General features: G+C 44.8%; 1 protein-coding gene across 4 annotated transcripts; it reads right to left on the bottom strand.

Annotated features, from left to right (window-relative positions):
• Window positions 1–3,267: 3,267 nt before the first annotated feature.
• AGT (angiotensinogen) lies at window positions 3,268–15,093 on the bottom strand. 4 transcript variants are annotated; one of them, XM_014263652.2, is made up of 6 exons: window positions 15,007–15,049; window positions 11,674–11,755; window positions 8,606–9,422; window positions 6,188–6,452; window positions 5,617–5,761; window positions 3,268–5,159 (listed from the first exon to the last, which is right to left on the bottom strand). In XM_014263652.2, exons 2-6 carry the CDS (start codon window positions 11,683–11,685, stop codon window positions 4,968–4,970), a joined length of 1,431 nt encoding a protein of 476 aa, XP_014119127.2. In that variant the 5' UTR covers window positions 11,686–11,755; window positions 15,007–15,049; the 3' UTR covers window positions 3,268–4,967. The 4 variants fall into 4 exon arrangements, with proteins under 4 accessions (XP_014119127.2, XP_087908606.1, XP_014119128.2 ...); XM_088052480.1 differs by lacking the exon at window positions 11,674–11,755 and having other exon boundaries at window positions 15,007–15,093; XM_014263653.2 differs by lacking the exons at window positions 11,674–11,755; window positions 15,007–15,049 and adding an exon at window positions 11,804–12,071.
• Between the last annotated feature and the right edge of the window lie 9,172 nt (window positions 15,094–24,265).

The raw sequence follows: 24,265 nt of genomic DNA, 5'->3' as shown, positions 1-24,265 counted from the left end.
AGAAACAGGACAATATGAAAGTATAAAAGTACCACTTAGGAAAATATATAGGGAAAAGAAAGAAAGTATGTGAGTACATAGCAGAGATGAAAGATAACACCATGCACAGATCCAGCAACTTGATTGTTGCCATTTTAGATGTTTGTTGGCCAAAGTGATGGTCACAGTCTTGATGCATCAGGGGTGGGGGAAGCCCAAGAAACAAAGAGTTCAGTGGGTTCATACATGTTTAGGTCAGGTGGGAGTGCCCTGGTACATCCCCTGGGCAGGAGTTCTACATTGTCTGATGTTAAAACTGTGGATCACTTCTGGTGGGAGGCCCCAGAAATTCATCTGGGGCACATCGGGGTTGGTGGTGGTCACAGACTCCATCTGTCCCATAACTTAGGGGGATTTTGAGCAGCGATACGAGTATGAGCACTTGCTTTCTCTCCCAAAGTTTGCCAGAGAATTTGTCTGGATGCATTAACCAGGATGCATTAACCAGATGTCACCTCTGACAGGTCTGGAATCAGCACCTTCCTGTCACAAATTCCTTCCTTCTGTGCTTCTCTAGCTCCTGTTGTGGTTGCTTATCTTATGGCAAGTTCTGTCTGTGGCCTTGACAGTGTTTGAGACAGGCAGCTGTGTGCTTTAACTCTACAGGGTGTCAAAAACTTCCAGAGGTTATTCCAGGTCTCCTGGGATAAAGTACTTGCAGGAGCAGGATTCTGCTATTTCTCATTACTGTTTTGCACTTACTTCCCCTCCCTCATCATGGGATATGGTTAGCTCCTGTTTGGGTTTTTAATGTCTTCATTTAACTGATGTGTTGTTTTTTTTCACAGACCAGGTTGGTGTGAAGGGCTGTGTGACAAAAGCTCATAAAGTACTTCAAATTTTTTTAAATAATTTCTACTGCAAGTATCTAACTTAGAGGTTATTGCATTCAGACTGTTTTCCTTCAAATTAATACTTAATTCACTAAGTAGAATTTATTCAGGCCTAGCATATTTCTGATTTGTATTACATTATCTATTAGAATTCACCTGCATACATACAGAATTTTTGTAACTTCAGACCTAGTTAGATCAGTGCAAGGTACATCTTTGTATAGAAGGAAATTTGAAAGCGTTACTAGTGTTTAAAATGGTAGAAGGATTAACAAAGATCTTTCTTGAACCTAGATTGATCTCCCTACTGATCTTCTCTTTCATATGTGAAGGACAGGCAACATAGTCTAGGCACAGTAGGAGGTGAATTTAAGGCTTTAAAGTCAGAATGTCCTGGTTCTGTTTGTGTTTTGTTGTACTGATTTTTTTTACTTTTTTTTTTTTTATTAACCTTGTGAAAATTTAACACTGGAGTTCTAGTTCCCATTTATTAATTAAAAATACCTATTGCTTCCTAAAGTATTTAGAGATCTTGGGGCTTAATGCCTAGATCATGCAAATTTTCCAAGTACTTAGAAATACGAAATTCGTAGCTGTTGTGTGAATTGAAGCTGTAGTGAGCAAACCTTTCACAGCTTGAGGGCTTTCATTCCTCACTGTTGGAAACTGATGCTATTTTAGTTGAGAAGACACAGCCATGTGGTCATAGTGCTTTTGAAGCAATTAGGAAAAGTGGCTGTTACGACTTTTCTAATACTAATTTTTTGAAGGGTGGCAGTGAGGAAAGTCCTGCTGCTTAGAAGTACGTGGTGGTGCTTGGATTCAATATTGAGTAATGGAGAGCAGTATTTGGCTTTTCTAATTTGCTTAGCTTCTCTCTGTTCATGGCACATACACAATTGAGGGAGCATCCAAATTTATTGGTGGAAAAAGAAACAGCAAAATAAACCAGCTTGTCAGATGACAGATTTGTCTCCTTCAGGCACGTGGAAATCCTCAGCCTTAGGCACACACTACTGAGTGGATATAACTCTTACTGCTTATGAATAAGAAGTTTGTGTGATACCCCCTGTTGAAAGAAAGGTGTGAACTAATTTTGCCTTTGGTAACCTGAATTTTAGCATTTTCAAACACTGTGGATCAGTGAGGAGAGGATATACAATGTAAGTGTGCTCTGATGGAGATGTCTTCTGCTGCTAATCCTATTTCTTCTACTCATTAGGTAATTTTTGACATGCACTTCATGACAGTAATGCAGTTTTGATTTTATGCCTTTTTCTTCTTCCATTCTAGGAACTTTAGAAAACTTGCTATGCCTTTGTAATCTTGGAAGGAATTTAGCTGGAAGAGGTTTTGTGCAATACTGAGGAAAGAAAGAGCAATGGCATGTCTTCCTCTAAAAGGGTAACTGGGTTCTCAGCATGGTAGGTTATACCAGAAGTGGACCAGAGTGTTCTAACCTCATCATCTAAAGATAACTACCAGTATGTGTATTTGGCTGGACCACTCAAGGAGTATTTACTCTCCTTTTTCCATCAACCATTGTATTTTCAAGGTTGAACCGGAGGGATGAGGAAGCAAACTGCACAGATTTCTTACAAATTGTTTTGTTTTTTAAGCTGTCAGTGAATTGTCAGCTATGCTCAGGGATAAACTGTGCTGTTTGTTGAAACCTAAAAAGCTCATCCTTGCCTTTGTTCTCTTTCTCCAAATCTCCCACCTTTTTAGAGGCTGAGTTTAGGTGCTTCATTCACTGGATTATTAGGCTGTAGATTGCATTTTTGATCTCAGTATGTGAGTGATGTCTAGGATGCTTGGAATTTGCATTGTGGTGTGCCTGATAGAGGAATTTGGTAAAATCCAAGGAGGAGAGCGAAGAGTGCAAAATGCCATAAAAAATTTACATATAAAATTGATGTCAGAAACAAGTCTCAGGGTAGTGCACATTGTTGTGGAAGCAGAGACTTAGTTGGGAATTGGACGTGGGTTGTTTTTTGGTTAGTTGGTTGTTTTTTATCATTTAATGATATAGGAGAATGGGTACTTGTACAGATAGCTTATCTTGTTGGTATTGTAGCATTTGCTCCAGTACATCTCTCTCGGCAGTCCTTATTCTGGTCAGTTTACTTTTAGTTCCCTGTCTCTGACCTTTCCTTCTTCCTTTTCTTCTCCAGGGTGTCAGTGGAGAGGTGTTCTCCACACAAAACTTCTATTCTGAAAAGTGTGTTTATGGACTTGTTTTGTTTTTCTGCCTGTAACCACTGAACAGGGATATGGAATTCCAGAGCATGCAGCTCCCACCTGTGAATATAAAGGCATTTTCCCCTGAACTTTCCATCAGTGTATCCAAGGGCTCCCTCTTGTTATTTTCCACCTTCTTCATAAAAACGGGACATTTCATGGTCTGAAATTTTATTTGTAGATGATGCTACCTTCTTACTTCAACAAGTAAATGGGATAACATTTAAATTAGTATGAAGCTGCCTCTTCCATGCTTAGAGCTATATCATTGGCTGTAGTGCTTGATAATATGCAACTTATTGTCTTAAAAACATAAATCTGATTTGGAGCAGATTTTGAATCCAGAACTTACTTATATGGACAAAAGCCCAAGTGAGCTGTGCCAAAGAAACTTGGAAGTGAGTTTATTTGCATCTTTCTTCTTCTGCATGTTCATACTTAATTACTTCTGTGTCTAAAACAAGTACAGTATTTAGATGTTAGCGCATCTGGAGTACATAGAGTATAAATGGATAAATACATGGATGCTGTTTCCTAGTGTTCTGAGGGTTATTTTATTTATAAGGTTATGGCATTTTCCATTAAGCCACAAGGACGTGTCTACATCACTGACAGCAAGCTGCTGGCATTAGTGCATTTGGATTAGATACACATTTGGGCCACTGCAGATGATAATGAGCTGCTGTGCACTGCGGGATACGTCTCGCCAAAGAGGTTTGTAGTTATTTTTAAGTGCCATCAGTCCTAACAATAAATCAAGATGAGAGGTGGAAATCCTTGTTCCAGGCTTTCCTCAGTACCAAGGTCCTGTCTCCCAGTTCCTCACTTCCTAATTCAAGGGTCATCTAATAATCAATTGTTCCACTTTAATGCTTGAAATTTTTATGACTCTGTTAAGAGTTGGACTGGACTGCTGTAATCATTTTATTCACAAGTAGCTGCACCACATCCACTATTTATACTAATATATATTATTGCCATTAATGCTATTTTTAAAGAACATATGGTTTGAATATGTTAAAATTTACAGAATTGGACTCTAACCAGTAATGTCCATCTTTGCTGTCAGGCTATAAGAAATGCCTCTCCAAGAAATCCAAGAAATGGAATTTTATTGGAATAGTAGACCTTGTGGGATTTTTTTCCTAAAAAACATATGAGATTATTTTGTCAGACTCTGAGGATTTATCCATCACATTTCATTAATGTGATGAACCCTATTTTTAGCATTTCCATAGAGTTAAGAAGTGAACATATCCATCTGGGCTGCAGAAAGAAGAAACTTCCCCTAAGCATGTTTTTGCTTCCAAGGCAAAAAATCTTGTCCTAGTGGGACAAGTGGAGCCTGCGTGTGCTGTTGGCAGCTTTTAAAAGGGAAGTGTTGCTGATGAAGCTAGAAATCTTAGTGGGTAATTGTAAAATCTTCACTGTTATGTAAAAGGAAGTCTCTCTTGAAAAACTGACCATACAGTTAAAAAGCTTTTTAAAGAATGAAGTGGTTCTTTGCTATAGTAAATAAAAATAGTATAGTAGAAGCTGCTTATCTATTTTTTCAAGTTGATGCCTTGCATCGAAACCATGCTTTGCCCCACTGCATCCAGAAAGGGAACTAGGAGCAAAAGAGAGACAGAGAATAAAATGGAAGCTGGAGGAAGGATGTGAGTCACCTCACATGAAATAGATGAATGAGGATGAAATGTTGCAAGGTGTTAGCTTTCAAAAAGCTGTATTTCAAACACTAACTGCTTCATCTCAAAGCTAAGTAGAGCACTCAACAAAAATATCTGATGAATAAGAAAAAGGTGACGGGAAATGTGCATCATTCCACTCCTTTCTTATCCTCTGTGTTTGCATTTAATCCTCATGCAGAGGGTTTACTACTCTGCCAAGAAAAAGCATCATCCTTGACTGCTTTTCAAAAACAGCAAAAAGGAATGGCTTATTCAGTGTTACATCCAGGTATGCCCCATCTTCCTTTTGTGCTGCAGGGTCTTCTGCCTGATCTGTTCCATCACTGGCCAGCTTGAAAAAGGCTTTATTTATTACCTGCAAGAAAAAAACGTAACTCTGGAGTCATCAGAGCATGATTGTGGTGGGACAAAGGAGAGTCTGAGTAAATGATAAAGCACATTGTACTCCATAGATGTTTTAAAAAGATGTTGGATACTTGTCCATAATGTGCAAAAGCTCTGTAACTGTTTTTACGCTGGGATGGTCTGTAATCCTGTTACCCGTGTGCCGTGGTTTAACCCCAGCCAGCAGCTGGGTACCACACAGCTGCTCACTCCTTCCTCCCACCACTTGCCAAACTAAAACTCTTGTGTTATCAGCATTATTCTCCTACTTAATCCAAAACATACATTGTATGTGATACTCAGTCCCCTACTAAGCATGTCCCCTACATGGCCCTGACTACTTTTTTGTAGGTAAATTTATTCAGTTTAGGAGGCTGAAATTGTGCAGGAAAGTTAATTTTTTTTAATGCCAGTGATATATACTGTACCTTTCCAACTGTTAGACTGGCGTTGCTTATCTTACTGAAATCTGCCCCCTTCCCCAGCAGTGTAGGCAGTTCCATATCTGCAAGCAGCTGCTGTAGATCAGAGCTGTCTTCTAGTGTTAATGCTGGCAGCATTAATTTGATGTCTCTGCAGAGAGAAGGAGAGAGAGGCAAGTGAGTGTTCACTGTGAAAGCATCGTAGTTGGGCAGTCCTGGGGAATGTGAGAACAGCTGCAACAAGTGCTTGGTGTATGGGCACAAACGCAGTGGGTGCCTCTTACTGTTTCCAAGTGTGAACTCACCCAGACTTCACCCAGGCTTAACCCCAGATCATCCCACTTCGTGGGTGGGATGCAAAGGGGCTTTGTTGTTTCCTTGAAATACCCCCAAAAAAAAAGCTGATCCCACCAAAGTGGAGCTCCTTTGAAATGAGCTCCCTGGCTGTGCAGGGGTTTCTCTTTGTGCTCTGTAGTAAAGCCCCCCTGGCAGGATCCAACCCCAGGTGAGGGGGCAGGCCTGTGTGGCTCATCCCATCCATCCCTACTACGAGAGGATGCACATGCCCCTTCCCTACCTTGGGGACAGCCTCTGGAGCCAAGCTGAGGATTGTGACATCAGCTCAGACTCCACGTGCTCCAGGTCACTGCCATTGATGGGCTGCAGCAGCACCAGCAGCGCGGTCTTGCTGATGGGGACTTCCACCACGGAAAAGGTCCCACTGGCGTCAGTTTTGTACTTGAGTGTCCCCGTGATAGACAACATAGGGACCAAGACCTTTGTGTTTGAATCCACCCAGAACTCCTGAGGCTCTTTGAGTGGGAAGGCTTGCTTAACATTCACTGAAAAACAAATCAAGAAAGGAGAAATTGATTCTTCTCGTCCTTCCCTCCTCCCCTCTGCCCCTTAGCTGGTCTTTTAAGAATACATTGTGCCTTAGAGAAGGACTGCGTGTATAAAATCACATTTAGCTACTTTAATCATATGTCTCCCCCTTTTAATCTGCCTTCTGGTGCCATAAAGCTCACAGCACAGAGACCATGGCCATCAGGACTGTGACTGCTGTATTGGTTTCCTTTCTGTCTCTCAAGTGCAGTGATGGCGTGTTTGGAAGCACATCCATCAGGGCCAGCCCTTGCTGCAGGAGCACTCTCAGGCAGCTGGGTGGGCTCAGGAGAGGCAAGGCAGCACAAGCTCTGCCTGAGGTCTCACCTTTCACCATCTTACAAACCAAAGCAATGGGGAAGGTTGTAAGGACAACACTGAAATGTTGGTTGAGCCAAGGAGGTTAAAAAAGACATAGTTGAACACTTACTAGACCTTAAAGTAAATTTCTTTCCCAGTTCACAATTTTATAAGAGGCCTTGTTCTCACCTTACACTACTTCTGTGCAGCTCTGCATTTCAACACGTTATCTTTTCACTGCCACAGCTCAATGCTGCTGCCCAGCTGGGCAGATAATCCTGTTCAGCACTGAAGAAACTACTGCCCTCAGTGAAGCTTGCACCTGATGTTCTGCATTGAAGTCTAAATGGCAGGCCCTGCTTGGCAGCAAGTCTACAAATGTGAAGAAAACTGTGTGCAAGTGAACAACACTTGAGACCACTGGAACAATTAGCTGATGTTTTGTATGGATTTCTGTCACTTTATCAATGCTATGGCTGTTGATAGCATCTCAGAGCTTATATAACGTGTTTCAGAGAGGTAAAAAAAAGGGTTTTTTCCTTTCTGCAGCTATAGGGACAGACATGGAGCGTGATAGCATCAGCTGTCATGGATGCCCTTTCACAACCAAATGGCAAACCAAATGCTAAAGTTAACTTCTATGTTTATTAGAAGATAATTGCTTGTGTAATTAATTTGTTCTGGAGCCAGTTTTGTCCATTCCACCTGTGGGGACTGCAACATTTCAAATGCATCTTCGGAGAGAGAAGGTAGTAGAGCTAAGCTTATACAAATTACAAGTTTCCAATACAGAGGAAGAGGAAAAAATGGTTCCACTAAAGGAAACTCAGCTTTTGTGACCATGCCCAAGTCTGTAACCCAGTTACTTTTGTAGTATCATATCTATGCTACATCTTAAAATGACAAATGAAAGCTGATGCCCACATCTTGCTGAGAGAATGACAGCACCCATGAAAGGCAAAGAAAACCTGACGTCCAATTTTGAGGTGGGAGGTTGGAGGCACAAAAAGGTGTCCTGGGCACCACAACTCCACCTTTAGCAGTAGAGGCCCACTCAGGAACTTAGGGCTCACTGCAAGTTTTTTGAAATAGAGTCCCAGGTAGGCAAGCTGTCTGAAGTGTGCAGTCTTTGGTATTGGATTCAGTCACGAGGATCTAGGAAAGCAGCTACACTCAGAAGAGAAGGCTCAGTTGTAGTGCAGGGGGATTTCTGGGACAACAGCATGGAATGACCCTAGGCAAGGAAGGGACTGCCTTATTTCTTCTAGGTTTGTGTAAAAGCTGCCCTGCTTCCGTAACTGATGATGTTTGGTTGCTTCCTGAGCCAGATGTTGCCTCCTGACTTCTGTGTTTAATAGCCACTAGAGGAGTCTTGTCCACTGTATTTTTTAGCCTTTTATGTATCTGTACCTCTGGCCTGCTACCCCCAGCTCCTTTGGCTTTCTTTAAAGCTACACCCTGATCAATCTTGCTGGAGGCCCCTCATGACTTTTAGTTCCTTTGCAGCCAGAAATGCTGCACGGTTCTTTCTCATGCACCTTTCCACACCTTTCCTAATCCTTAGTTTCCTGGACAAGGAAAATTTCTTGGAGGCCATCTCCCCCCTCCTCGCTCCCCGTTGCGCTTGCTGGCTCGTGGCAGAGTGCAGGCAGGATCCCTGGCACAGTTGTGGGGAGCAGAGGTCCAGCCTTTCATCTGAGCCCTTCCCTTTCCCCACTGGCCAGGCATGACCCTGCTTCCTTCCCAGGAGCAGGGTTACTGCCCATCCTTCCCCAAGCCTGTTCCCAAAGTGAGCAGCGCTGCCTCATACCTGCCAAGCGGACGTCCACCGCAAACAGCAGCTCTGCGGATGGGTCGATGTCTGCCAGTAAGCACTTGCTCTGGCCCTCGCTTTTGGCCTCCACAAAGGCATTTATTTGTTTTGCTGCCTCGCCTGGGTTTGTCAAGTCAACAGCTCGGGCGTAGAATGCATCAGCACTGGGGAGCAAGTGCTCTATGAACAGCTGGAAGAGGGGTATGCCAGGGGCAGAGAACAGGCTCAGTGTCTTGGAAAAGAGCAGCTCCTCGTCCCCGCTCTTCACAAGCCTTTCGATAGTCCTCAGGCTGGAAAGGAAATTGCTTCCGACTGCCGTGGAAGTGCAGTCAGGGTTTCCAGAGGGGGGAACAAATCCCAGCAATCCCTGCAAATCGAGTGCTGTCTGGTTTGAGGCACCCAGGTAGAATGACACCAAGGAGCTGTAGAGGCTGGTTGGGGACAGGAGCACATTTTGGCCTGTCCGTGCTTTCTGCAGCACGTTGTAAAACCGCATGCCCGGGACGTACACCAAGCCACTCAGGTAGCCTCGTTCCTCTTTCCCCCAGGTGTTGAGGCTTGGGGCTTCCAATTTGTTCTTGTCATTCACGTCACCTTCATATTCAGGTGTGGTTTGGGACTCAATGGAGACAGGGACAATAGTCTTTCCTTCCTGAACCAATTTTTCCAGCTTGTCACAGTCACTTTGATTGAAAGAAAACAAATTGAAAGGGTGGACGTAGACCCGGTCACAAGTCACCATGGTAAGGCAAGCCAGCAAGCAGAGAAGACCTGCCACCAGATTCATGTTGGAAAATTGCCTCCACGGTGTCTTCTGAAAGAAAAAAAGAGGAGGAAAGGAGACTGGTCAGTCTGTTTCAAGTACAGTTTCTGTTAATCACGGGGTGAGGTGCTAGTGCTGCTGGAGTTACAAAGGTATTCAGAAAATTTCAGTATTTAGTGGTGTTTGGTCTGACTCTGCCCCCCAAAAGCCCAGGATGAGACAGACACCAGTTTCAATGGCAGCAGGTGGGAAATGGTAAGCACAGATGTGACTCCATTACCCACTGCAGTGCCCTAAGGATTTAGCATGGGAATGGTTGCAGGTGCTGGTTATGCCTACTAACTAGACCAAGCTACTTCTGTGAAACCTTGTTTTGCAGCAAATGCAACAACATTTGTTCCTGGGACCTGGTCAGAGCCATCTCTGCAAACTGCTGCACCGAGCCTTGCAGACACACGGACAGGCTAAGCAGTGTGCCTGCTGTTACGCAGGAAGTGGGTTTGGAAACCAGTTCTCTTAAGGTCCAAATGCAGAAATGTCCTGCTTTGTATGTCTAGTCAGCAAAATACTTGGCACTAGCAGAGCATGTTATGTTTTCATAGCCCAGTGCAAATATTCGTTCTAGCTTCTAGGCAAACACTCCAGGCTCTCTTATACAAATGTGCTCACACCAAAACTATTTTCATTGCACCTTCTATCTCTGAATACAGAATTAGAAGGGGTAGGCTGAGTGTTACTCAGCTGTGCAGGCAGTCCTCTCCTGAGGTAAAAGACCACTTGCTGCTCTTGTTTTTCCTGACAAGAAGCAGTGAATTTTACTGTATGTGGATGTCACTAGTGTTTTAGCACAGAGTATGTAATGCATATAGGGAATGAGAATGTCATGGACACACACACACACTGAAAAATTATGCCCACTGACAAATACTATATTTTTAGAATTCTCTCTTTTCCTATATCAAACTTTTTGATAACTAATAGCTCTGCTGTAACTTTCTTAGATTTCTAGTATATGACTTTTAATCTGTGTATTTGAAATCCAAATTGAAGTGTGTTGAAAATTATGCATCTGTTAACAGATATCTTCAGCCAAGATGCTGTTATCCAGAGCTGTATTTTTATTCTATTAGTAATTCCTTGTTTATTGTAGCTTTGTTCACCCTCTTTCACCCATTTCAAGTTCTGCAGAGCTCATTGGATGGGCAAAGTGCTATCAGCCTTGCCAGTACCCAAGCCCTGCTCTGTGCTTTCTTTCTCCAAGGCTTTTTGAATCACGCCAGTCTGTCAGGTATTGTAATTCTGGTAGCCTGAGCCTTTTGAGAGGACACACAGCAATGTCTGTCTCACCAACATTTTACACGGGGTAGAAACACTTGTGTTTAAATCCATCTATTCAAGACCTGGCCCTTTCCCAGCCTAATTTACAATGTATAACCACATTCTTTCCCCTGCGGGATCCCCAAGTATTTAATGTCTAATAATATCCCAGTCTGCAGTATCACCACTCTATTGCACATACAAAAACTGAGATGTGCAGATGCTTGGTAACTAGACAGACCTTGCTAAGTAAGTCTGCATGCCAACATGGATATCTACATTCCCAGGTTCTTGTCTAACAGCTGGGTTTGCAAATTGAGTTTCTGTTGCTGTGATGGTCACTCAGGATGTCCAAGTGTCTTCCTGAATGCCTGTGGGTCAGGCCTGAAACTATTTGCTCCCCAGAGGCATACAGGGAAGGACCTGCTGTAGATCTCTGTCCCTGCCTTCACCCAAGAATTGCTCTTCCCCATTAACTCCCACCTCATTCTCTAAATTACTGTATGGGCGGCACAGTTGTGCTGCTGTCTCCTCTGCTCCCAGCCCCTCTTCACCTCCCCAACCCTGCTGGTAGCATGTGACATGCTTGACAGAGCATATTCATTGCTTATGACTGGTTAAAAAATTATCTTGGGAGGTGCCTTCCCAACTTCACATTCACAGTTAGCCCAGCTACTGTGCTAGTGGATTTCTAGACTACTCAAAGCATTTTTCACATTGGGATGCTCAGGAAAATTAACCAAAAAGCCACAAATTATAAGGAATGCCCTTCCCACACTGTTCTCTCCATCATACAATTCTTTTGAGGGATTACTTAATGTTTCCTGCACAGCAGGGAGGGTGACCCTGTGCCACCCAGGCAGGCTGTGCCATTTGGCACCATTGGCACTCAGTGGTCACTTCTCTTTGGCTGCCAGAGCCCCCCCATCAGCTTTTGTCACATGAGCAGAAGCAAGAGGAGCAGTTCTCACTGCCAAGCACTTACCCTAAGCCCCATCTGTGGAAAGTCAGCGTGGTTTATTTGGCTAAAGAAGAGAGCCCCGAGCCCTTTGGAAAAGCACGAGCACCTGAGTTGAAAAAGCAGCATTCAAAGCCAATCCAGTAAGAGCGCTTACTCGCCTCTGTCCTGGGGGGTGTCTCCCCTCTGTTGCCCCTCCGATGCTGCTGTCGCTCAGGCGAGCTCCTCAGGACACCTCTCCCCCCGGGGCAGTGGGGCTGCAGGTGGAATTCTGCCCTTTCCACAGGGCTGCGGCAGCATTGCGCAAAGCTGCTTTACATCACAGCCTGGGGGCCCAGAGAAGTTACCTCAGGCCAGGCAGGGCCCAATGAAACCTGAGCCCGGCTTAACACCAGCTGCACAGAAAGTTCCAGGGATGGATAGACAACCTTTAGCCAGACCCAGCACACCTACGGAGTCGCAGTTACACATTGACCGAGGCAGACACAGGCGTTTTCCTCTGCAGAGTAACTGACTATAGGAGCTGAAAAGACCTCATTTTGCACCAGACCAAAAGGAATGCAGGTTTCTTTGTACTTAGGTTTGTTGTACAGTTTGGATCAGATTCTTGTCTTCACAAGATAATTTGCCTTTAATCTCTACCTTGCAGCCTGGGGATCCAGGAGTGTGTGAGGTGTACGTGCTACCGCAGAATAAAGTGATTAAGCTCTTAATTTTTACCCCTTCTTTCCCTCTTGAGCTGTTCAGAATGTCAAGGCCTTGTTCTTTTTCCTCTTGAACAAAACATGTAGAAATGGAGAAGATGAAAGCCAGAGAGGTGAGACTGCCAGAGCTGGATCACAAAGACTTCATCCCTCCCAGTCTCAGCCTCCCAAGTCATGTTCAGGAAAAGGGGTTATGATATGCAGATCTTTCTGCTGCTTTTGAAACAATCTTTCAATTTTGGTGTGCCCCTTCTTCCTATTGAAGCAAATAAACAGTGAATCAAACCAGGGACAACGCAACTGGTTAGACTGGGTCTTGTTCGGTGCCCTTGCTATTCTTAGCAATTAAAATCCCATGGCTCAAACAGGAGTAGGGCTGATTTGTCATCTGAGCTTCGATTTTAGAGGGCCAGCTAGGGATGATTTGTACTGCAGTGCCCAGCTACATGTTGGGTTCAAGGAGAGAGCTGAGAGAGGAGGATGTTTTCAGTGTGCCTGGGCAGCTGGAGCTGGTGGAGATGAAGGTGGAGACAGGGACAGCTGAGTCCTGCCAATCCAAGGGCTGTATGCCAGATGCCTATCACCAAAGAGATGAGAAATTTCTGCCTCTGCAGTCCTGCTTTTCATTTAAACAATCTGATTACCCTCACTCTAATGAGGTCCGAAAGTGTTTCTGAGCTTGGGCTTGTAAAACATGCTATCATGCACTGAAGGCTTAAACAGCTTGAAACATTCAAGGTGTTTTGTCCTCTTGCTGCCTGAGCATCTCAGTTGAGGAAGCATCTGCCCACAGAACAATTCCTGAGCGTTTGTACCATCTCCAGACAGCTTTAAAACACTTCTAGCCAAGCAAAGAATACAGGCAAAAGGGAGAAGGATGAAAAATGAAAAATGTATATTGCTCAGCTAAATGCTAAGCGATCAAGTTAGGTTTCAGGTTGCAATTCCCCTTCTTTCCCCTCTGCTCTGGAGACTCCTTCCCACAGGCACACCAGCGGAGCCAGCTGGTCCTTTAGAGGCCAGTGGAGCTGCAGGTGGGATGTGAGCACAGCCCAAATCTGTATCTCCTGCACCACCATCCATGTGAGTCCACTTGAGGCACCAGACAGGCATCAGCAACGCACACAAATGGCCAGACCACACCAAGTCTGAGCTATAGCTGGTCTCCTGTGTCCCCCTAGATGAGACTTGAACACAGGTAAAAAGAAAACCCATCCCAGTACCCTCTGTATCAAGGACACACAAATGAAAGCTGTTTCATGGAAGGGCACCTTGTATTCCATAAAACTTTGAGAAGTATCCTTATTAAAAAGAATTACTGGCTTTGGCTAATAAGCTCCAAGTGATGCTAATAACATATAGTACAGCTGTCAGACTTATGTGTTTGCTGTGGACAATAAACACCGAAAGGGGAAATCACAACCCTCTCACCCTCACTGTATTTTTTTTCCTTTAATCATGAAAATCAACAATTTCCTTTGTTCTGTAGCATCCAGACAATATTGTTTGGGTATCCCCTGCTTCCAGCTCTCCTGAAGGTCATGACCAGTGTGTGCTGCAGCTGTTGGTGTCCTTTTGCTCTAAGTACCAGCCCTAAACAGGCAGCCCTGGCTGCAGATGCTGCCCTGAAGAAGAGGAGGAGCAGGAGTCACCTGAATAACAAATCCAGCATGCTGGGCTGGTGGCTCTGCCACAGAAAGAAAGTTCAGCTGAGTTGAATACTCTCAGAGTTTTCAGCCAGATTGATCCTTGGGTGTCTTTTGGTGTTTGTGCATTCAGTTCTGTTGTTTTCCATCTATTAAAAAATGGTCAGTGTCTTTGAGGAACACAGAAGTCTATCTTTTGCCCCCCACCCATGCCCCCACGTCAATAAAGTAATCAAATTAAAATACCCAGCTTTCTCCAGAAAAAGAAGTTTCACCAGGTAATGTTCAATGTCCTGTTTCCACCACAGTCCTCCTCCTGCTTCAGGCCACCGGGAATTTGGCTGGCCCCAGTAATGAGGGAGAACCTTTGATTTCACCTTATGTTCACACTCTACTAAAAGCTCAGACAGTTTCCCCCCTGCATTTGCCAGTCACTTGTGCTCACTCAATTAATATTCCCCTATTAAGATGCATCACACACCAGTGCATCTCTTAGATCTATGTCTTTTATCTTCTAACAGTTTCCTCTAAAGGACGTTTCAGATTACGAAGAACAAATCCTGCCACACCTGCAACATATTTTATCCTAGTAGAACTTAAAGACAGTTAGCCTTTCATTTTACTTCTGAGACATTTTTAAGCAGGAGAGCATGAGCATCATTCCAATTACTATATGTGGACTCTGTTGTCAGGCTTTTTTTGTTGGGTTGCCATGGTTTTAGGAATGAGAGTGTGCTTAAAGATAGAGCTTCGACTTTAGAAAGCAGAGTTTCTATCCCGCCCTTCAGCTCCGGTGTCCAAGGATTCTGCCCCTTAAAGAGAGCTGTGCCAGAGAACTTGCACTGGGCCAAATTTGGGCAAAAAGATTCCTGGCAACAAGAAATCCAAGAAGGTGAAAGCAAGGCTGTTCTACAAGCATCCCCTATCCAAAGCAAGCTTGTGGCCCACACACGTTTTCTAATGAACCTCTCCCTGCAGCAGCCACAGTAAAGGTACAAAGAAACACAGACCTCTCAAACCTGTTCTTCAGCGGTGAGGTGTGTGCTCTCCTTTTGCCCCACTCTCCGATTTTGGAGGGGTACTCGGCTCCCCCTTTTATACCCTCTCTTGCATAAGCCGGGCCCGCCCCGCTCCCCCCCTCCGCTGCCCTCATTTCTCTTCAAAACCTGCCTCTGTTTTTCCTGCTTGTTATTCATGGTAGCTGCTGAGAGGGAGCAAAGAGGGGTGGAAAAACACTGGTGCTGCGGTTATGGGTTTCCTTGCAGCCATCCTAGGGATCAGATCTCCTGGTCAGCCTCACTGTTCTGAAGTGCTATATGTGGAAGCCCTCCCCTGCCCCATGAAAAATTTCTCGGTGATGGTGCTCCAGCACTTCTTCATGCAAGTACTGCCAAAAAAGCTTCAGAAATTTTAAGCCTGGCAGAGGAACACTAACCCTACTGACAGCAGCATGGTAATTCAGCCTTGAATGGGAAAATGTTTTTGTCCAAGCTAGAATTCTGACTGATCGACCAGGCGGCTATTCTTTTGACGAAGAACATTGCGTCTCCACTTTGTCAAGAAGTGTTTTAATTGATCTGAATTGTTCCAGGAAAAGCTGCATAAAATTCAGCACTTTGTGCAGAGACAATAGTAAATATTTTATTCTGTTTCTTTCCGTTTGTTTTCCAACTTTCCCAAATTTTGCTCTGAGACCTGAACTCAAAAGGACCAGAGGTACTCCTGTGATGATTCTCTTGTCTCCTGTGAGGCAGCAGAACTGGAGGAGAGATAAATTACTCTGCTCACAGGCTCAGACCACACACCTTCACATAATGTCTTCCTAACTTGGGTTGGCATGTCTGACATACATAGATTATTAATTAATATATGGATAATTTAGACATAATAGCATGTACATGGCATATATAATTCATTACTAAATTTGAGAGTTTCTTTTATTAAGCCTTAAAGTATCTTGAGTGAGAAATAGGCCACAAACAGTTTGTTTGTACAGCCTGTGAGCTGACATTGGTAATCGTGAACCTCTACATCCCATCAACATTCACAGTGTTCCCTTTCTCATCTGTTCTGGTAAGGGAACACAGCCTGGAGTCTTAACAAGGCTCCAAGTGGAAAGGGCAAGCAGGCACTGGGAAAAGGACAGGGAAGAAAGGCAAAAGAGGTTGCCTGTGTGGGAGGATCTGACAAAAGGAAGATTGATAACTATTGCTTCATCAGCTGCTGCAGTGGTCACCCCAGGTGTGGCAGTCAGTCGTAAGGATGGAATGGAAAAACGATTATTTGTGAGACATCAGGGAAAAAAACTTTGTAGAGCAGTAGAGTGCCTACAGAGACCAAGACATTTCAATTTGGAAGAGGATCCACTGGTATGGGAAGCATAAACATAAAATGCTGAAGGTGAACAGGAAGACTTGAATCGCTCTTGTAATATTGCCAGAATCAGTGCATTCCTGGTAAAATTATCAGGCAACAAATATAAAGAAAGAATCCTTTTGCATGCTTGAACCTCAGGAGACACTGCCACAGGATGCTGCAGAGACCAAAGGTCTTGGTACAAAAGGAGATTAAATGAAGTAACAGAGGGCATGGTCACTGGCCTCTGCAGAATACGATGGTCCAGGTGTGGTTGCTAACTGGGGAAATCTCCAGACAGACAGCTGTCATGAATTTTGCTTGTTCCAGCATCTCTCATGCCTCTCTCCAAGGGATTGTCTTCAACTTGCTGTGGAAATAAAGATGTCTGAGCTGAGGCCAGCTTATGCTGACTCATTTTGCAGCACAGACTGAAAACACTCTTTCAGTAGAGCTACACTGATGAAACACTGCACTCAGCAAACCTGACCCTCAGCATTGTTCCTGTGCAAAGAGCATTTAGGAACACGCTGCTATCTCTTCAAAATCAACATAAAACCTGGGAAATATGAACAATTTTCAAAAACTGTGGGTAGGTTCTTCATATTAATTAGCCATGGTTTTTTTTTGTTTTTTAATCAGAGTTACTGCATTGAGGTCTAAAATGTATCTCTGTCAGACCACAGACCTGTGGGCTCTGTTCTAACTTCAGGTGCACACAGAGTACTTGGTAACTTTTTCTAGAGTGAATAAGTAGGAAAGGAGTACCACTGGCAATTTTCCATACTTTAGTAAACCAATTTTCCTCCCATTCCGTAAGAATTGTGGCAAGCTGCCATGGGCCTGATTTTATTTGTTTATTATTGCTGTCTCTGGTGGGGAAAGGTAGGGTAAAGTAATACTTTTTTTGGTTGTTTTAATAAAACAGGAATACGTCTGCCTGTGATTTTTCCCGTGTTTTCTCTGTATGCCTGACCTCTGCCCATGCTGGCTGGAACCACCTTTCTGTGAAAGCTTCTGGTTAGCATGAGGGATGTACTGAGCTTGCCCAATTTTTTGTGTAAAGAGGATTGCAAAAATGCTTTTCAATAATAACATTCAAAGTACAGATGATGAAAGAGAGGGATTATCCCGCTTCTGCCATGGGTTCTCACAGCAAGGAGCAATGGAAAACTTGGTAACTTGGCTCCCATAAACCCCAAGGATCACGTGTGCCATTCCTGTGCTGGGGTGGAGGGAAAGCGCGTGTCTGCCCGGATGATGCCAAAATGCACATGATGAGTGGGCAGCCTGTGATCTGACTCAGGTGGAAGGGCTGGTGTGGCACGGTGCTCCCTCCCCACAGGAGAGGTGCCCTGGCTGAGCCAGCTGCCCGGCCTGCCCTCGCCCTGGCAGTGCCATAAATCCTCCCTGTCGGAGGAGGGAGCACCACCGTCTTGCCGTCTCTTTCAGCTTCTCAAGGAAGCTTGTACTAACACTGGTACATGTTCCAGCCTAAAATTACATTTGCTTTGTCACAGCTTGTGTTTGCAGGCCCTGAGGGTAAAGATTGCTTTGAATTTTCATAGCCCTATTTTTTTTCCTGTCCCAATGGAAGATGCAGTTTTTAAGAGCATTTTAAGAATGATCTGTGCACAGCCTGCACACGCACACAGAGGCATGTTTTTGGGTCTGCTGTGTGTGTGGGCAGAGGAAACCTCCTTCCCTGAGGATCTCAAAATACTTTTCAGTCTAACAGTTACATCAGCAACATATAATTTTTTTTTGGTCCTTTCCTGTGGCACATGTTGTGCCTGTGAGGAGCAAGAGACAATCCCAGACTGAAGCAGGCAGGACAGAGCAGCCTGTCCTGAGAGTGAAAGTGGACACAAAGAGGTGACATGAATCACCTTCAGTCATGCAACAGGCTGGCAGCATCTCAAGGACAATCAGCCAGGCTTCTCTACTCCCAGCCCAGTGAGTTTACCTTTCTGGTCACATTCTATCTTCATCCAGTCCCATGGATAAGGCAGAACAGCAGGGATGGCAGTGCCAGCACAGCAAAGTGCCTGAAAGAGCTACTGCTAGCTTTGTTATCAGAACCCTGGCAGATGTCCTTGTGTCAGGGAGGGATTTTGCACCGTCCCAATATTTGCCAGCTAGGTCAGGCACTGAAGTCTTCAAGCTGTCACCCAGGCTGAGCAAGGCAAGTGGCCAGTTGACCACTGTCTGGGAAATGCCACAATATTCAGCTCCAAAAGCCTCCACCACCAAACATCTGGCTGCCATCAGTATTGCAAGGGTGCTGCAATAAGCTCAGTTGAGATTTACTCCCCAGGGATCTCCTAAGTGATACTTTGGGTGGCTGACCTTTTCTGGCACTACTGAGATTTTTGAAACTCTGGTTGTAATTCTTGTACCCTGGCCAAATTGTCCACAGGGCACTATGCACAATTGTTATTGTCTCCTAGCCTAGAAATTCAAAGCACAGCCATAGAAAGACCTTTGGAAGATGGGATATCCGTGTTCCCTGCACAAACTCAGGTTCCCTTTTATCTTTTCCCAGCCTCTCTCAAGACACCTCCACCACTCCTCCTGCTCCTCTGCCTGGGTGGGAAAATAGTTGCAGTCAGCAGGACTCCGCTATTTTGGGCACTATTTGGTGCTCCTCTGAGCAGACTGGTGGTCTCCTGCTTCACTCGAGGAGTGTTTTTAATCACATGCAGTTTGTGCAGCTCATTAGTGAGAAATAGACTGGCTTCTTCCTCACTGCAGGCACTGCGGGACTCCTCCATCCTCTGGAGCCGCAGCAGCTCCCACTCAGCCAGCTACAAGGCCAAAGCTGCCGCTCTCCTGGGACAGCAGCCGCAATTTTCAGTGCTCCAAACACAACCTACAGACCCTTTTGCCACCTGAGATGAGGGCGGCGCTTTCAGGCTGGCGTTGATTTGAGGAGCTCACAGCTAACCAGGCTCTCTCCGGCGCTCCGATCCCGCTAGAAAGGGAGAGCAGGGAGCATCCCGGCGCTGATCCCGCTGTGGTCCAGCAGGACCGCGGCAGAGCCCTTCCTTCCCCGTCTCCTTATCCGGAGCTGCCGCCGTGCGGAGGCTCCGCCGCATCGCTGCTCCCGGCCAGGAGCTCTTGGAAATGTTATTCCCTCACTGCCCTTTGGTAAACCAGGGATTCTGGAAGCAAGAGGAGGGGAAAGTTAAATTTATATCCAGTAATACATACATACATACATACACACACACATATATATATATATATATATATATAATCTTATAATATCTAATTATATCGTATATATGTTATAGTATATTTATAATATATTCTATATTAATAATATATAAACATATAAGTATAGATAAATATATAAAATATATAAAGATATAGAGATATATAAAAATACGATTATTTTTTTTTCTACAGGAAATAATGAAAGAGCTCACAACTTAAAAGTTTCTGGGGTTTCGACAGACTGGCGAAAGTCAATCTCCAGGCAGATCAGAACTTCCTGCTCTGTTTTGTATTTGCTGGTTGATTTTTAGGCAAAGGCTTAGATGCTGCAGTTTTGGGGTTCGTTTTTATTTTTATTTTGCTTTATTTTTCTACCTTTTCTGTTTTAACTGTAAAAGCATGAAATAACAACTTAGCTTGCTGCTTGAGGCATAAATCAGAGGAACAGTATTATTAAGCCCAGAATATTCATGATGAAATAAGGATAAAGATTGCCTTCTGGCAACACACCCTGGTGAAAGCCTTTGAAAACCATAACTCCTCTCATTAAAAAAAAAAAAAAAAAAAAAAAAAAAGTGAGTGCACTTGGAGCTAGTCTATTACTCCCAGGAAAAGCTGAGCTCCCTTAGGGGCTGCCTCTGACTCAGGGAGCTGAAGACATACTGTAACTTGGCTCCTCTCCCATACTGTCACTTGGTGTTTCACAGTCTTAAGAAAAAGAATAAAAATAATCTTAAAAGCCCTCTTTTGTTAGTAAAACTGCCGCTCCCCCAAAGTGATGAGTTAATGCAGCATTGTGTGCTTAGCTCTGACAAAAGCCTGGAACAACAGCTCAGAAAGCTGTGCAGTTTGGCTGGGTAAAGCACTTAGATGGCTGCCTAATGATGATATTTCAGCTGCCAGCACAGATAATGTTGTCCTTACTTAACCAAGCACACAAAAAGATGCTTCACATTTCTGGGTGTGTAAAAGGGGTGGAAGCCCATCAGAGAGGCCAGACAAAAAGGAGGCAGGCAGAGCAGAGCTGCCTCCTGGCACCTCAGAGCTGTCAGCTCCAGGGTAACCTGGGCAAGGTGGGCTGTGGTGGGTGGGGGAGCCACCTCATGGGGTCACCCCCCCTAGGGTGACAGCTCAGCACCCCCTGCCCTCGGCCCTGGGCCACACCAGCATTTCATAGGCAGCCACGGCAGCGGGCAGTGATGGCAACGCCACAGGTGGTGTGAGCACACATCAGTCCTGACACCACGCTGGGGACTGATGCCTCTCGAGGAGAAGAACCTATTGCTTTTGCACAGCACAGTGAAAGAAACCGGGCTTCTTACATTCACTGTTATTTTAGGGTCCTCCCTTGAATGACATTTTGATATTCTGCAATTCCTCCAAGGTGTTTTTTCCCCTTAATCAGCAAAATTTTCAAAGGCCACTTCTTAAAAACCCTCCCCTTGGTTTTCTGTACCCTTGTTCTCATTGCTCTCCAGCCTTTTTCACTAGGCTGTCCACAACATTTTGTAGGGCTGTCCAGACCTCAGGCTGTCTTACAGAACTCCTAAAACTGTCCTTTCTCACTTTCCTTCCTTCTGCCTCGCTTCTGCCTGGAAATGCAGGAGAGAAGGATACTCCAGGCCCTCTGTTGCAAGGCTTGTCTTGTCCACAGAAAGTGTGCATTACTTTACTGCCAGAAGACAATACAAAATTCCTTAAAAAACAGCACCAAGCTGGGCTCAATTTTACCTGGTCTCAGCTGATGTTGGAGAATTGGAAGATATCCTCAGTTAGCAAAGATATGTGCAGGAGCATGGGCAAAGCCTGCCAGGCTGCAAGCCACTGGGCAGAAGTCCATGCACTGCATTGAGCCAAAGTAATGGAAAGTATCAGAAACAGCGTGGTTTTGTGTGACTGTGACTGTGGCATTTGGATTGAAATCAAGGCAAGGTTCAAAGGGTGCCAAGCAGTGTGAAATGAGACTAATCTCAGAGACAGAACAAAGATGTTTTATGTAACTTCATACAGATCTGGAGGAGGAAGGACAGAGAGCTGCTGAGTTTCATAGGTGGTACCTCAGTCCACAGAACATCTCCCCTTAAATCTTTGCACATACAAGGAGAGCGATAAAGGGACCCAGACAAAACCAGTAATTTCTCTCAAATGCCTGGAGGAAGAGCACAGAAATGAAATATTCTAGCCTAAACTAGTCCCTTAAGAAGGTCAGATGACACTGAAGGGGCTTAGCCAGCAAGCAATAAGCACTGGAGAGCGTGGGGTCAGCCAGGCCAAAGGCTATGGATAAACACTCCAATGTTGAACCGTTGACAGGGCAGGAGGTGTAATGACAACAGGGTTATGAAAGACTTAGTCAAGCTGCTGTCATTTGAATAACCAACTTTAAATCCTGAGTGACCAGAGTCTACCTGACGTTTATGGGGAAGGAATTACATAAGTGTGACTCAGAAAAAGCACAGGCCAAATGCTGAACAGCAGGGGATGAAAGCCAGTGCGGTAGCATGAAGCTAAGTGAGGAGGCCAAGAAGTGGAAATCATCATTTTCTACATCAAGTCTTTATGTCACCTTCTATCCCGTGAATGATGCCAGGAAGTGAATAAGAGTTTCTTCTAGAGTAAAAACTGTTCAAACCACAGAAAACCAAATCAGATGTTCTGCTTTCTTGAATAAGAAGTCCAAAGAAGTCTGACCCAACAGGAGACTGAAATGACACTGTTCCTGTTAGCAGTAAGTGTGCCTGAGACTCTGCTCTTGGCAGAGGATGCTCACCCTCTGCCAGAGCCACTGCTTCTTCTGCACAACGCCCATCTGGCCCCCGCTGTTGGTGGTGGGATGAGCAGTGTGGCTCGGCAGGAGGGCGGTGCCCATGGGCAGCTGCAATTGCAGTGGTGCTCACACTCCCTGAGTGCTTTGTTCCCATGGCTGAAGGTAATAGATAAAACTCCTGATGTTTCAGGAACAGGCATTTAATGAGGGTACCTGGAAGAAAATGTAGCTCAGCTCTAACATATGTTGCCAGCCTATGCATCACTCATGCTGTTATGCTGTCACCTTAAAATCTTGCCTGGTCACAAGGCTTGTAGAGAGATCTCTGCAGTCTGCAGGAGCCTAATGGTGTGCAGAGCAGTCCCACTAGGAATTAATTGCATTCGATCTGACAGCTCTCTCTCAGCGCTTTCACACACTGGCAGGAGCTCACTCGGCTGTCTGCACAGTCCAAGGACAGACCTGCACTATCCCCACCATGGGAGAGGCTCGGTGGGCTGCAAACCCACAGCTCCTGAGACAGTGGAATCCTGGAGGAAGGACTTCATTACTCAGTGTGACAAGACTTCCGTATTAATATTGTCGTGTGTTGCTTAAATGTCACAATATGTCTGCTGCGACAGCGTGCCAAATGAAAATGTACATGGGCTGGTGTCACAGCCTCTCTCTCGTCATCTGTGTTGACCTGCTGTTCCAGGGAGTGTTAAAATATACCCTGCTTTTACCCTCTGAGCCAGGACACCTAAGGAGAAAGGTGTTCTAGGTCAGTGGCTCAAGTCCTGCTCTCCACTCTCCTGAGCATGTAGGATTGTGTTGCTGGTGTCTGTCCATAAGAGATTATCACAGGACGGGTTGGATTTTCCTCCCACCCTGAATATCTGCAGAGAGCACCAAGGGGCAGGAGAAACAAGCCATCTAAGTGGAGAAATGTTCTTTCACTGCTTTCAAAAGGTGATTTCATGGTAAAAGAGCAAAACTGCTTAGTCCTTGTAAAACTCTGGAGCGGGGTAAGCAGGTAGGTGGTACATAGATTTGTTGGTTTCTACCCTTCAAGAGATGAACCCGTGATTCTTAACATGTGTCTGCCAAGGTATCGTATTTTCATGAGAGCAGACATTTTATAAGTGTTTTCTGCTCATTTTTCTTTTTTCTACCCGCACTCCCCAGACACCATTTCTCCTGTGCATTTTTAGTGCCTTGACACTAAGGCTGAAATCTCAGAGACGTGAATTTTCCTGCAGCATCATGACATGAAGCAGCAGGGCGAGGAGAGGGAAAGGCTGTCCCTTCCCTCTGGGAGAAAAGCTACAGCACGGAAAAAATTCTTATTGCACACAGGAGATTCACATAGGAGAGAATCTGCATGTATTCCCCTGCAGCAGGACAAGCACCCACAGAGTGCACATTGTCATCTGCAGCTGAACTCTGAAAAGAAGAAATTTCCTGAAGGGATATGTGGTTACTCTCCTTGGGACACAGCAGGTGGGAATCTGTGTGTCTAGGGCACTGAACCTCTCCTTCCCCAGTCAGCATGTTACCCTGGGGTACAACAATGTGCCTTGGCCCACACAGGGGTCTTGTGGATAAAGTTCCTGGTTTTGCTGCTGGCTGAATATGAGATTTTTGGTACTTCCAACCTGGGCTTTTTTGGCACTGAAATGCCTTTTACCTGCCTTAACCCCTTGTCTGGTGTTCCTCTCACTTGGCTGTATGCATTTAATCTGGCCATCTACCCTAAACTAGTCCATGAGGGTCTGTCTAGAGGCAAATGAAAGACACAGTCATCTCCAGAGGGATCTTGAGGATGAGCACACAGTGAGTCACTTTCTGGGGGTTTTTATCTTCTCACCAGCTGTAGAAAAAGCTGACATAATTTGGACTCTATTCTGCAAACCTTAAGTTTGGTCAAATGACAGCCACATTTGGAG

The sequence above is a fragment of the Pseudopodoces humilis genome, chromosome 3, assembly GCF_049639895.1.
Source record: "Pseudopodoces humilis isolate 2021_Gansu_Grassland_sample_001 chromosome 3, ASM4963989v1, whole genome shotgun sequence".
Taxonomy (NCBI): domain Eukaryota; kingdom Metazoa; phylum Chordata; class Aves; order Passeriformes; family Paridae; genus Pseudopodoces; species Pseudopodoces humilis.
The sequence above is the reverse complement of the archived record's forward strand: the minus strand, read 5'-3'. Positions and strand labels throughout refer to the sequence as shown.

Bases quoted from the DNA above. Each gene is read 5' to 3' on its own strand.
- AGT (XM_014263652.2), bottom strand. The intron at 6,453-8,605 runs GTATGAGGCAGC...TTTGTTTTTCAG, and splicing joins GGTGGACGTCCGCTTGGCAG to TGAATGTTAAGCAAGCCTTC. The intron at 5,762-6,187 runs GTAGGGAAGGGG...TTCTCTCTGCAG, and splicing joins CTCCAGAGGCTGTCCCCAAG to AGACATCAAATTAATGCTGC.